General features: G+C 35.3%; 1 protein-coding gene across 2 annotated transcripts in view; it reads left to right on the top strand.

Annotated features, from left to right (window-relative positions):
* The window catches only part of NLGN4X (neuroligin 4 X-linked), a 175,153-nt gene that overhangs the window by 144,159 nt on the left and 16,185 nt on the right, over window positions 1-14,809 (top strand). For both annotated transcript variants that reach the window (XM_048328601.1, XM_048328591.1), the window contains one exon: window positions 13,126-13,311. In XM_048328601.1, the coding sequence (XP_048184558.1) occupies window positions 13,126-13,311 (186 nt within the window). The remainder of the gene's footprint in view (window positions 1-13,125; window positions 13,312-14,809) is intronic.

Below are 14,809 nucleotides of genomic sequence, written 5' to 3'. Positions count from 1 at the left end.
TTCAGACAGGCCAGAAAAATCATGGGGCCGTAAGACAAAGAGGCAAAAGGAAGTTGTGTGCATGAATAATGAAAAAATTCAGAGAAAGGAAAATAATTGGAACTGAGTAAACCATTTTATTTTATTTTATTTAGATTTCATTTGCATTACTCTTTAATTCCCATGGGAGAAAAGACAACAAAACAAAACTGCAACCACAGCCCAGAGAGTAGATTCTGCAACCTTCTCCCATTTAGCAATTTTTTTTCTTACATTTCCTTTTCTAGCAATAAATATCACTTAGTGGGTTGAAGTGTTTAACAAAAGACAGATTTGTGTTTTTCTGTTTGTATTTAATGAACACTAAATACACACAGACAGACACACACGTGTGCTTATTTGTGTGTTTATATCTGTATAAAAATTCCACTGAAGGCCAATAAGTATAGGAGATGTACACAGGGGGGGAAAAAAAAAAAAAAAAAAAAAAAAATTAAATTGGAAAATACAACTTTGGATAATCATAGGGGTTTTCAAGAAAGATGCTTTGCATCATATTCACATCCAAATAAAACCAGACCAGTAAGTGAAGCTAGGAATGTTGATTGCCATAGTTCATTCTCTGGGCCAGCAATCTAGTGAATGGGCGCAACAATTCATTTAAAAAAAAGCTGGTGAAATACTTTGAATGTAAAGGAAAGACCATAAAATCTTGCTGCAGTTGTAGGTATCTTCAGCAAGAATGTTTTTACTGTCACAAGCAATGGTAACAAAAAAAGGCAAAGAAAGTTAACGGAAATACTAGAATAAAGAATTATTTTCATCTATGATTGCTTTTTTTGTTCATGTGTATTAGTTATATAAAATAGCCTTCTGATCTGTATCTAGGCAACACAAAATTGCTCCATTTTAATAGTAAGGTATGAATATAAATAATCATTTTAATAGGCACATACTGCAGAAGAAATAAATTACTGGCTTACCCTTCTGTAAAAGGTAAAGAGTAGCAAAAATTGCATTTTTGAATAAAGGATCAACAATAATTAGATTTACTAAAAATCTTCAACAAAGTACAAGCATAAATATGAAAAAGTCCTTTAATTTTGTCTCTAATGACGTAACTTGAAGAAACTTCTGTCCACAGTCACCCTCAATTTTGCTTTTCTTCATTGGGAGGAATAATTTCACTCCTATCAATGCTTTACCTAGACAGATGAGAAACAGTGACTTCTGGGGATCCAAATATGAAAATTAATTTCTAGTGCTCTTTTTTTTCCTTGGTTTATTTAATACTTCTTAACATTGTATTGTATTTCTTTTCAGTATTCTTTAGAAGCAGGATAGAGTGAAATAGAACAAAAAATGTTGTGTCTGGTCATTCCTAGATATTCTTCCTTCTGCTGAACATTAGTCTAGGGACAGACAGCATGCAGTGGAAGTGCTTTTAATGTGCTTAATGGTAACTTTGTTTCTTTAACTCTCAGAGGACTGAGAGTCTCAATCTTAGGATTATGTTCTTAAATACTTGATAATAGGGAGAAATATGAAATATGAAGATGTAGAAACCAACCCAAAGAGCTTAGCCAAAACTGCAGAATGTGAATTCCTAGCTCTTAGAACTGGTTTCTAAAGAAACGATTATTTCTATTACATTCACTTGTTGAAAATAACAAATACAAAATTATCAGGTTTATAAGACTATTTTGAAACACTCAAAACATGAATATTTAGCAGCATCTAACCTTTTCTTCTCCACAATAACATCTGTTTCATAATCAGAAGAATGCAGGATGAAAAAAACAAAGTCCATATACTCAACATTTACATTTCATAAAATAAGATACATATGTGCAAATCCAGACACAATTTAGGCTTTGCTGTATATTTAATAGATCTTTTAGAACTGTCTCTCTTAATCTTTTGCTATGCTGAAGAATTTGAAAGCATCATAATGGCTCCAGGAAATAAATATTTTTGGCTTTATAACCAAATTAAATCAAAGCTTTTCAGGCTTCTCAGATACATCTGCTGTGAACAATTATTTCAGAAGATCTGTCTTTATCTCACTGGAGTAAGCAAAGTCTGGATACAGTCATATTACCAGTTTATAAAATTCCTCCATATTTTCTGGTTGATAATTATCATATTCTTACAACTACTTTGCTAGAATTTAGCCCTGCAACCTCTTAGCTTTGCTTGTTTTGTAGAGGATCTCAGTTGCCTTCAAACATATTGAGGATCACTTGTAGTAGAATTAGCAGACACACAATTTCTAGTAGCGATATATTGGAGTACAGGTGAATCAAGAGTGCTTGCTGCTCTAATGCATGCCAGGTAATGCCAGCAGAGCTGGACTGATTCCACAGGAATAAGATTCATGTGGGAGATATTGATAGCATGTTTCAATTTCTTAAAAGAAGTAGTAGTACAAATTAGCACATGAAATACCACTGTTTTGAGAAGCACAGGAACAGCTGTCACAACCTTGCTCAGCCCTGACAGACAGGAGCAGTTCTTCCAGCCATCCCTCTGACCTGCACTGCTTCCCAAGTGGGATCTCTGTAATTTCCATCTTTCTTGTACTTTCTTTAGAGAGTAGTAACTGATCACCTTCTTCCCTGCTCTTTCAACACCACCTTGCTGGATTGGAAGATGAGTCCTGTCTGACATCCTTCTGTGAGTGCCTTGCACCCCTGGTGGCACATACCCCCTGGAGGTGCTGAGGTGGTGCTTGTCATGCCCTTAAAGATTATTTCCACTAAACTTTCCTTGTCTTGTGAAGAGTGATTGCTTAGTGGAAGATCAGACCACAACTGTAATTCAGTGATTTAATCTGGCTTCTAGAAAGGTGGTGGGTTTTTTCCCTCTCTCTCCTGCCACTCTCTATAATAGAAGATTTTCTGAAGATTAATCTTCCTTTACAAAAATTTGCCCCTGTGAGTAGGGTCCTCCTACAATTCATATTTTTGTCTGAGAGGCCAAATTATTGATAATGTTGTGAATATTTTCTAGCAACTGATCAAGGATTGAGTTACTTTGGTTTTGAAATGTGTTGTTTTGAGTACAACAGCAGTGAGCATTGGGAGACCAGGTGGAGGCTATCCCCGAAAATCATATCTGGCACTTGGGAACTGTCACTTCATCATTTTCAGTGGTGTCTCAGAAATCACCAAAACTGAATCCATCCTGGAGAAGAAATTAAGAGCCAGAGCATAATTTGGAGATAACTAGGAATCCCAAAAGGTGTTCTAAAGACAATTCTAGCTTAGTCTCTTTATTCAAGTATTCTTTATTCAAGTTTTCTTGCATGGTCTCATGGATATAATCACTACATGGATATGTAAACATAAACAGTGTAATAACTGAAACTACCACTATTAGCTGAACAAAGTAAGGGTATCCTGAGGTTCATTAAAAAAAAAAAAAGACTAATAATTCATTAATGTTAACCTTTATAATGATTTAGTGCTATAAAACATACATTATTAATCAAAGAAGCACAGGAGAAAGCGCCAAAACCCAAACCCAAGAATAAATATATTAGTAAGGAAAATCCCACATTACCTGGAACATTAAATTAAAGAAATCTAATCAGCATTTCCTTTTCTAAATTATGAATGTAATAACTGAAAATCTAATTCCTCCCTAAGGCCTATAGTAATTCTATTAGGAAGCCATTATATACCACTTGAGGAAGTTTGTGCGATGTCTATGAAATGGTAGCTGTTGTACCACAAACTCAGCTACCAACAAGTGACTCATATTAAAATGTCCAAAATTTACATGTTGGTTCTTTCATCTTATTTTAAAGGATGAGTTTTACCTCCCTTGTTATTACAACTTTAAAAATCAAATTACATCACCAATGACATGGATAATAAAATACATAAATACTGCCAGGTAACACAAACTGAACAATGAGTAGGACAGTCTTCCATCAGGACCCCATTTCATAGAATAGTGGTCACTTCCACCTGCTAATTTATTTTAATATTTATATTGTTATTTATCTATTATATTTTAATTTTTATGTTTGTGATTTTTACATATATATAGTATTATTGAGAATAAACCTAACTGAATGCCATGCAAAATCTTCAATTGAGTAAGAACTTCGTCAAATCTTCTAAATCATCAGATTTTGGCCAAAACTGGTGCAAAATAGAAATAATATTTCACCTGTTATGATAACGTTGTAGGAATATTGTAGGACAAGACTGATCATGACCTTCCAAATTTATTCAGAGCTTTATAGAAAACATGATATAATGTGCTAAAACAATCAAGCAACTTTATCTTTTCATTGATTGGAGCATAACAGATTATTATCTTCAATATTTTTTTCCAAGTTGAAGGAATGTCTCAGATTACCAAAAAAAAGCCCATCTAACTTATGACTCCACTATCAAAGTTGTCTGGCAAACATCATAGTTATAGATGTTTTGCTTGGTGTTTCTCTAGGGTTGCTTTAACTTAGAATAGTCAAAGTATACTTTAAAATATTCTGATCTCTGTTTAAGTGATTGGATTACTGAGGCTATGGAATTAATAAAAATGGGATTATATGTAGCTGAGTAAAGGAAGCAACACAGCACAGTGAGGTAACTCATTATGTCTTGCAACAGAAAATGGTGCATAAGAGGGTGAGAATTGTCCGTGGAACAGAAGCAAGTAAGACCCCTGCTAGTGATCACTTGCTAAGCACCAGCCTTTTCCCTGTGGTCAGTCCTAGCAGAAGTCTGCTATCTGAAATCATATTTCCTTTTCTAACAGGTTCATGATGTCTGGCTACCTAGTAGGCATATCGTTTTTGCTAAATGCTGCATTTTCACATTTTCCTACGTTTTTCACCCCCACCTTGAGTACTCTGCCCAGCTCTGGGACTGCCAACCTGAGGACAACAAGGCTCTGCCTGAACAAGTCCAGAGAAGGGCCATGAAGATGACTGGAGAGCTGGAGTACCTCTCTCATGAAGACAGACTGAGAGTTAAACTTACTCAGCCTGGAGAGTTGAAGGCTCTGGGCAGACCCTGTAGCAGCCTTTCACTACCTGAAGGGGTAACAGGAAACCTGGAAAGGAGCTTCTACAAGGATGTGTAGTGATAGAGCAAGGGGTAATAGCTTTAAACTGAAAGAGGAGAGATTAGGAAGAAATTCTCTGCTGTGAGGGTGCTGAAGCACTGCACCAAAGTAAGCCCAGTGTTTGCCCAGAGAAGCTGTGGATGCCCCATTTCTGAATGTGTTCAAGGCCACATTGGATGTGGCCAGGTTGAGCAGCCTGGTCTAATGGTGGCACCCCTGCCTGCGGTAGGGGGTTAGCAATTTTATTTCTCTTAAAAGTAACATTATATAAAAGCAACAAAAAATGTTGAGTAACTTCTTTTTTAAATACTGAAGAAAAAAAAAATTACCTCATGGAGTTCTTAACATTGTGAACCAGTTCTTTCTCATTTTCACAGTGTCTTGTAAGCACTTGGTTTTTGACACAAGTATATTAATGCAATAATATTGTCAGCTTGGTCAATTGCTGTTTTTCCTACCAAGAAAAAATTACACTTAATATCCTATAACTCTTTTATTTGAAAGATTCTAATCTTTTGGACATGATAATTAAAGATAAAAATCTGCTTGCTGTTTCTAAAGCTGGTGCTTGCCATTTATGTCATGCAGGTTAACTTTCCTGTCATTTTTAAGGGTAAACCTAATTTCTTTTTATGTCTTTAAAATATGTAAATTTTTTGTGTCTCTCTATTAGAGATATAGAGCTACACATGTTGTCTCTTCATCCTAATATTGATTGTTTAGTTGAAAAAAGACAAAAGTATGTTAATTTAGTCTCAGTTTCATAACAGTTTCATCTATATTTTGTAATGAAAATAAAATTATTTCTAGCTTTCATAGACCTACAGCACATCTCTTCTGGACAAGACAGGCACTTCCACAAAGCGACCAGATGCTTTAGAAATGGAGATTGTGCAATGGAGTAATGTACTGGGCCTGGCTGGGATGGAATTAAGTTTCTTCAGAGCAGCCCATATGATGTGGTTTGTGTCTATAGCTAACATAGTGTTGATAATAGACTGATATTGTGGCTGCTGCTGAACTGTGCTTACACAGGTCCAAGGCTTTTTATTTTTCCCATGCTACCCCAGAGACAGTAAGTTGGAGGTTGACAAGAATTCAGGAGGGTGAGCAAGAACCAGGACATCTGACCCACATTGACCAAGGAGATGTCCCATGCTGTATCATCACGCTCAGGAGACACAATGTGAGAGGAAGAAGTGGAGTGGGTTTGGCTTCCAAGTAGCTGTTGTTCAGAGGCTGGCAAGCCTTCACTACGCTTTTGGGAGATGTCAAATGTTGTCCATTCCTTTAGTTACATTTTTTCTCTTTCTTTCACTTACTGTGCTTTGTCTCAATCTATAATTTTTCTTGTTTGTTTTTCATGTTTTCTCATCTGAGGAGAAAGTGTGAAACTGTATTACTGCTTCATAGGTACTGATGGCACATTTTTCTTATTAAATTCCTTTGGATTTGACCATCTAGATCAGTGATAATGAAATATTTTCAAATCATAGGCTGACGAGACCAGGTATTTATCAGTCTCTCCTCCAACACACATACACTTTTTTTTCCCTGGCAATAACATTCCTAGAGCAATGAATTGATTTAGCTTAGTTTAATTTGGTGTTAATCAGGCTGTTAATAATGTATTCAACAGTATTCCTTTTAATTGAACCTGCTGTTTTATTGATTGTATATTATGTAATTGCAGGTTTAACTTGTGAAATATTTGGATAAATAGTAGGTTAGAAGACAGTAGATCAGTGAATGCTTTCTGAAATGTTTGATTCTGACATTGTTATTTACTATATTTAAAAAAAAATCTACATTCTTAATGATTGGCAAAAGCTTCTTCAGTGACACTTCCTATAGAGTTATGTGCTACTCATCATGAATAATGACAGTAGAATTGAATGGTGGGAATATCTTAAATCTCTAATATTTTAGATAACATTCATTGGCCTAACCTCACTGCACAATAGCTTCAGAGAATTTTGCAATGAACAGGGCAAATTTAAGAGCAGTTTAAGTTTTATGTACTAATTTCAATTAGATTCATTAAAAATATTTCATTGTAGAATACAATGGCTTGACTGAAGGAAACCGTTGATCTCCCTGGTGTTCTGATAAATTTATGTTAAGAAGCTTTTCCCTTTTTAGAAATATGCATAAAAATAGGTTTTAATTCTTGTTAAAATGTATCGTCTTTTCTCATCTTATACACATCTATTATCCAGGACATTTTTGATGCCTTAGGTTTTAACTTTCATATTTTTCAAATCCTGTACTGCCTAGTGTGTAACTCTGAAAGTTTCTTGTAGCCTGTTAACTTCTGCTCTCTTGTGCTAGGTAGACATAATAAAGCCTCTCCAGGCCTGCTCTCCAAGGACACTCAGACTGTCTTAGGCCCAAAAGCATAAACCAAAAGCCTCTAAAGGGGGGGCAAACTTGGGGAAATTACATCATTAACTGAAGCTTTAATTGGAGAATTAACCCTGATACACGAATGAACCAAACCTATAGAAGTGTGAAGAACTCATGACCTGTTGTCCATCTTGGGGTCCATCTTGGCAGTAGCCTCTGGTTCCCCAGGGACCTTTGAAGGCCTTTCAAATAAATAACTACTTTTATTCCCTTATCCTTGTCTAGTCTCTGTTTTTAGGTGGCCTCTCAAGGCATCATTTTCAAAAGACTTTTATATATTTAAGATAAGATATTTTCCTGGAATTGTAAAAAATAGACTTTAGGTTTCGGTACTGAATCAATATAGAAACAAATAATAATATTCTCACTTCACCATCTCTGATCTATTCTTTTGTACTGCATGTAATTAATTAGATGTTCTTTCTAAACAAGCAGATTCAGGTTTTGTCTTCCCAATAGAAGTAATTTGAAAGAATCCATCAAGGCAGACTCAGAAGAGACTATTTTCTTAAGCCTGAGTTAGAGAATTGAATTAAAAGCATCACTGTCCTTTATATTTTAACATAATCTATGAACTCATATGAAAACTTTAGGGTGAGTTGTCTTTTTTCTTATTTCTTTTTTCTCTTACTTGAGTTAAAATTTAAATGAGTGTTATTTGCAGCTGGATAGGGTAAACAGCCATAGCATGCAGAAATTCCCTTTTGTGACCACTATTTCAGAATCACAGGCTATCCTACTATTTAAGTTTCTGAATATTAAAACATTTGTTCTGGCAGGAGCACCTGCAAATTTCAAACAATTTGCAGCTGTAGGAAAGGCATTGTTCTGTTTTCAGGATGAAGAAGTATCTATGTAACATTACTTCTGTACAGACCCATACTTAGCCAGTCGACAGTCCTCTCATTTGTTTTAGTCTCTAGGTAGATGTTTCAGGTGCAGCAGTGATGCTTACTCAGCTTTGCATAGGCCAGTCATGCTGCAGGAATTTTTTTCTTCTAAACCTGTGCCAAGGGCACCATCACTCTATCTTGCATCCCACTGGCTTTGCAGTGAAGTTTACATGGTACTGTTAATAGACATAGAGTTAAAACAAAAAAAAAGGAATATATAGTTATATTGATTCCAACCAAGATATCATCCAGCCAAACATCCTGTCTCTGAACACTGTTGGGGATGTTTGGGAATGGTTAGGGAAGGGCAAGTGTAGGACAAACTTATATGATAATTCCCTCTAATGCTTCTCTATTCTCCAACTATTTATATTTCAGGGTCTTCCTGTAGTCTTTATGTTCTCAGTAATCCCTAGTGAATTTCACTTTTGAATAGGTCCACTTTTACAGTGGTAAATGTGATAGGTACAGACAAAATCTATTAGAAAATATGAAGGCTCTGCTGTATGCTTGACAGTTGCTCTTTGCTTTGAAAGCCCCTACTCTGGTATTTCACAAATATAAACAAAACAGACATGATTGTACTCTGAAGCAAAGTCTCCAGTATCTTATTGATATTGCTTATGTCATGGTACTGATCAGTTGCTGGACAAATCAATCTTTGTGGTTTGCCTGACAAACAAACTGCAGCAGGCTATTCAGGCTTGGACAACAGTCATGAAAAGGCGTAAAGAAAAAAGAAATGTGAACTCAGAAAATACAGCAGGGGCTTAAAAAGGAAAAGTTAGATAGATCAAAATGCACTAGCTTGTTGATTTTCTACAGATTTCCTGGTGTTTAATTTCTCATTGTGATATCTTGGCTATTTATTGTGTCTGACTATGTTTGGCATTATTTTTTATGTGACAGCTATATCTCAGAAATTAAACATTTTGTTTTTAAGAAATCCTGTGAAGGGCTGAAGATGAAGCAAAAGTACTTAATTTACAAAGAAAATTATACCTTATTTCAAGATGCACTTTTAAAATTGATTGTAGTTGCTAGTAAAATGCATGATAGAATCAAGTTCTTCATTATTTATATTTATTATTTATATTTTCCCTTCTTAAATCAAAATAATTGATTGACTTTCTGATTTTATATAAATCTGAAAGTCAGTGCAGTTTACCAGTACCAAAATGTAAGTTTTGATACTATTTTGAGCCAGTAAGATAATACCAGCTTTCACACATCAAGTCAACCTCATCTGTTTCCATTGGGAAACAGTCCCCCTACATGGGGGTCGTAAGGGAGGGAGAGAGTAAAAGGCACAAAGCAGTGGAGAAACATTCACAGTTGAAATTTATGCTTTCAGCCAGCCATCAAATTGATTTAATATGCATTAGGCCCAGGGGCCAAGATATGAAGATAAAGAATGGACTTTTCCTGCAGTGATGTAATATTGGGTATTACTGTGTGCAAAATGTCAAAGGAAAGTTGCTGTGAATTTTTTTTTTTTTTTAGTAATTTAAAAAGAAAGTGAAAGCAGGTCATAGAAATATTTTAAAAAAATGAAAATTACTGCAAGATTGCAGTTATCTTGGTGATTTTATTTTTCTCTAAGGGTGAAGCTGTAGTTCTCAGATCATTATTTACTATCTTTAACAAAATGGTGTTTAGGGGTTTTTCTCCATTGTCTTTATTTTTTCCTAAATCTGTGTATGTTAAATTGAAATTCTGTTGTTGGGAAAATATAATTTTGATCCTGACCATGTCCACATTAGTGTTTTAATTCAGATCAAGAGTGTATTCCTACAGAAAACCTCAGTACTGTCATCACTCCTTGCACATTGTTTCCCATTGCAGAGAGTTCCTTACAGCCTGGACCCTTCCTGGTGAGCCGCAGTGGGAAGATGTCCTGCCCCTTATGCAATATGTCCATGTGAAGTCATTCGTTCAGCCCATGGACCAGACAGTAGTGTGGTCATGGTGAAATAAAGCACATGAAACGTGTACAGTGGACAGGAGGTCCACCTGTTCTCTTTAGACTGACTCTTGAAGTTCTGCCAACTGTGCTAGTGTAGGGATGGCCTCCAACCACTGGACAAGGCTGGAGCTGGACAAAAGTAAACTGTGTGGATTTTATAGGTATATTTCCCTTCTACTTGTCCCTGTGGGTCTCTGCATGACTTTTTAGTAGTAAAGGGGAAATACCACCATTAGTATGTTGGGATTTGTTTAGTATCTCAGTAAGATTTCTGTAGCATATGGGAAAAACAGCTATAAAGATAGAACTAGGGATTTCTTTTTGTCTAAGTGGGATCTAAAGGAGCCTTGTGTGTAGCTTTGTGTCTTCACTGCATTATCAAAACAGTGCAAGTGACAGCATATAGCTTTTGATTATGTACATTCTTAAAAGTTGCGGAAAAGGAAAATTCCCAGCAATTTCCATTTGTAATCTTTTTCTCCTCAACTGTTGCTATCTAGTAGTTTAAAACTAAAGCATTTTTCTTGAATTCTTTTTGTTCATAGAGTCAGAGAAACATTAAAACAGTTACTTCAGGAACTTCGGTTTAAAGAAGCATTTTTTCTCTTCACTGAAGTAATATAGAAAAAAACCAAAAAACTCTTAGTGTTGTGTATTTCTGGACAAATAGTTACTATTTGCCTGAATTTCTTCAAATAGCTTTGAAGAAATATTTTGATCTGGTACTCAGAGCATGAAAGAAAATATATCCTTTTCAAGAAAAGACAGATTTATGAATTCAGTTTGTGTCATGTGGGGCTGACTCTTTGCCATGGTGATTAGTTTTTAAATTAAGAAAATTTGTTCTTGCAATTAATGAGAATCAGCAGAGAACTGTGGAAAAAACAGAAAAAAAAATCTTCATCTGTTGAACATTAGATATCCATTGACTGCAGTTTTATCCAGTTCACCTTTTAGTATATTTGGTAAGAATTCAAAATTATGAAGTTCAATCAGCTTTAGCTTGATGCTGCTAGTAGAACTAAAACATGGTTAGGCTCTGAATATTAATTACCACCCTTCTTTAAAGGTTACAACACTCTCTTTATCCAATGGATGTCATAGTTCTGATTGAATAAAGCCTTAATTATAGAATATTGCAGTGAGCTGCAGCAACAAAGCCAGCAAATGGGTTACTCTTTCTTTGACAAGCTTAAATGATAAAAAAGGCATGTGAAAAAGAGAAAAACACATCTGTTAAAAAAATAAATTGAGACAACTATGGATTAATAGCTTATTTTTTCTCCATTGGTATAGAAGAGAAAAAAAAATGTTACTGCCATTCTTGTAACTCTGCGTGCCATTATTAGAGACTTTTTCAATGAAAAAGCTGAATCAAATGCTATTTAGAAATATGCATATGATTTGTATTCTGCTTCCTCCATATTGTGAATACCTTCCTCCCTGTGTATTTTCATTCTTCCTATCAACAAAAAAATTATTACTGCCAGTGCAAAGAGATCTGTTCCCCTTTGCCAAAGCACAGGAAATGTACCACAAGGTCTTTTTATTCCCTAGGGACCTAAGACACCCTTACCAGTCAGGATCATGGAAGTCTTTGTTACAGTAAGTTCAGGTGGTTTATGATAACAGACTCATTTCAAACTGCACAAGACCACAGATCCCCTGAGTCCTGTATCCCTCCTCTAGAAAATTTGTCTGAACTGATAATTAGCTGGAAAAAACCTGCCAAGAGATGTCTTTGTTTTGTCTTTTGACAGCTGTCACTGGTGCCTAAATCAGTAATGTCCATCTGAAAACTTCCATATGCTGTAAGGTCTTTCTAATAGACTTCTGACTTTGCACTTGTCTAACAGGAAAAGGTCTATGGGAGTTAAAGAGAGGACTGTGAATACGTCTCAATGTGGCAATTTGAACATAGCAGAAGGTCTTAACTGTGAATGATAGGCAGCAGGGATAACTGCAATGTTTCACCTTGGTTACAAAAAACCAAAATTAATCTCAGTCCTAATCTTATGGTCATTTTGTTCTCAGTTGTAAGACAAGCAGCAAACATGGCATGCTTTGTTTCTAGAATCTGATAACCACAGCACAGGAACAAAAAACAGCAATGCAATTTCCCTGCAATTTCCAAGGAGAAAGACAAAACGTGATTTGTCCAGATAAAATCTCCCTACCAAAGGCTATATTGCCATGGATTTACCTGCTTTCTTCCTAATAAATATCCTCTGTGAAATTGAAGTGTAATTTTTTTTCCTAGGCTTTTTCGTGTTCCCTTTACTATTTACTTCAGCCCTCTTTCTTCTGTTCCAAGTATGTCTATCCATATCACGAGTACAGTAATTTAAAGAGCTACGTAGTTCAGGACAATTTTGGTAAGAAGTATTTAAATTAATATGCTAGGGGGTATTGTTCTCATTCATAGACTGGCTATCTCACGTCTTTGCTCAAAAATTATTTCCTAAGGCTTTATACTCTACTCACATCAGTTATAAAATGTTTAAAATCTTCTTTCTGTATTGTTGCACTGTTACAGAAATATTTCAGAAAGAAAATAGTGTTTCTTCATAAATGGGACCTCTGAATTAGGGAAAAACAAACTAAAGCTAAACAGCACACAGAATGAGTTTCTCTGCTTGTGCTGGAGACATTTAACTAGGACCGTGACCTTTAAAAACAAACAAACAAACAAAAAAAGCACAGAAGATGAAAAGATGGGAAGACGTGTTGTAAATATGTAGATACCCTGTAGCTAACTCTGTATCTGGTGAACTAAAATTATGGAGTTTTGCCTTATAGGTTTTTTAAGTACTGGGGACCAAGCTGCAAAAGGCAATTATGGATTGCTTGACCAAATCCAAGCTTTACGATGGATTGAAGAAAATATTGGATCTTTTGGAGGAGACCCGAAGAGAGTTACTATTTTTGGATCTGGGGCAGGAGCTTCCTGTGTCAGTCTGCTGACACTCTCCCACTATTCAGAAGGTAACAACCCTCTAGGCAAAGGACTTTTTTCTTTTAATGTTAAAATGTAGTGAAAGTGCCAAATGAGGTAGGCTGAATTAGAATTACATGAGGTCTGTAATATTTGTAAAATACCTACTAGCTAGAATTCTGGATTTGTGTTAGTCAACATAAATATATTTATAAGGAAAACTAAATGCTATTACAACATAAATCTCATGCATCAAATGCCTTGGGCAATATACTTTTTCTAGTTTTATCAGCAGATTCCACTGGCTCTTCTATCAAAGAATTTGCCCTAATTAAAATGGAAAAGAGCAGTGACCTTTTTGATTTTTGTACACTCTTGGCTGCACTTCCAACATATATATAGATGTTTTCCTTACTTAGTAAAAACATAACTAAGCCTTACTTAAAACGTTATTTAACTCTCCACAAGTACTGTGTGATCCTATGCAGAGTTATTAAGATTTTGGTAAGTCAGCTGTGGGATTTCTACCCTCAACACCTCACCCTCCAAAAAAACCCAAACCCAGACCCCAAGAATGTACAGCACCAGTACTGAACCATAAATATCCCTGGTGATAAGACCAAATCTACAAAGACTTGGTAAAAGAAGACAACACCAAAATACCTATTATATTTATAAATCCATGCCATTTCTATCACATTAAACCAGACAAATTTGTAACAGAAAGCTAAGCCCTAGCAAGAAGTTACAGCAGGATGACTGGTAAACACGCCTCATTTTGAAATACATAGAATTATGTTTGACAATTCAGTCTTTTGATACAAATAAGATTTCAGTGAATAACTGTTGGCCAAGCCATGCCAAAATCAAGCAGACAGAACCATGAAAAACCTTACTGATCAAATCATTGAAGTTTTGTAGTGTGTGCATTCAGTAATAATCTCAAAGGTATATCAACAAAATCCCCACATGCTTTGGTAGCTGTTACTGTCTGACATTTTAAGAACTTGACAGTAGAAACCATGTGCAGAAGATACCCAGTTATTCAGTTTAAATATAAAATAGGCCATTTTTGTGATCTTACCAGAAAAAAAAAAAGGATGGGGCAGATTCACCAGCAAGCTTCCCTCGCCTTTCAGTGCTTTAAACAAAGAAGCTCTTCAGACTGGGTTTTCATTTCTCTTTATATTAGTGTACACAAAACAACCAGAAAGAGCCATTGAATCTCATCTAACTCTCTTGCAAAAAAATTTAAATATATTTTAATTCAAGATATAGGCACGGTTACACACACACACACACAAAATTCAGCATATAGGCAGTGCTAACAGATAGACACAAGAATAATTTAAAAAATTAAATGGTAAATAAAAAATGTCAGAGTAGAAGATTCAAACATATGAAATTGCTTTTAATAGAGCAGATTTTTTCAAGCTAGTATCATGCATTGATTTTGTGAAGAAAATGAGAATGTATAATTTTAATTTGACCTTTAAACTACTGAAAGGCTCATTTATGAGTGTCATTTACATGTCAAAGAGGATATGA

The sequence above is a fragment of the Corvus hawaiiensis genome, chromosome 2 (assembly GCF_020740725.1).
Source record: "Corvus hawaiiensis isolate bCorHaw1 chromosome 2, bCorHaw1.pri.cur, whole genome shotgun sequence".
In the NCBI taxonomy this organism is placed as follows: Eukaryota; Metazoa; Chordata; class Aves; order Passeriformes; family Corvidae; genus Corvus; species Corvus hawaiiensis.
The sequence above is the reverse complement of the archived record's forward strand: the minus strand, read 5'-3'. Positions and strand labels throughout refer to the sequence as shown.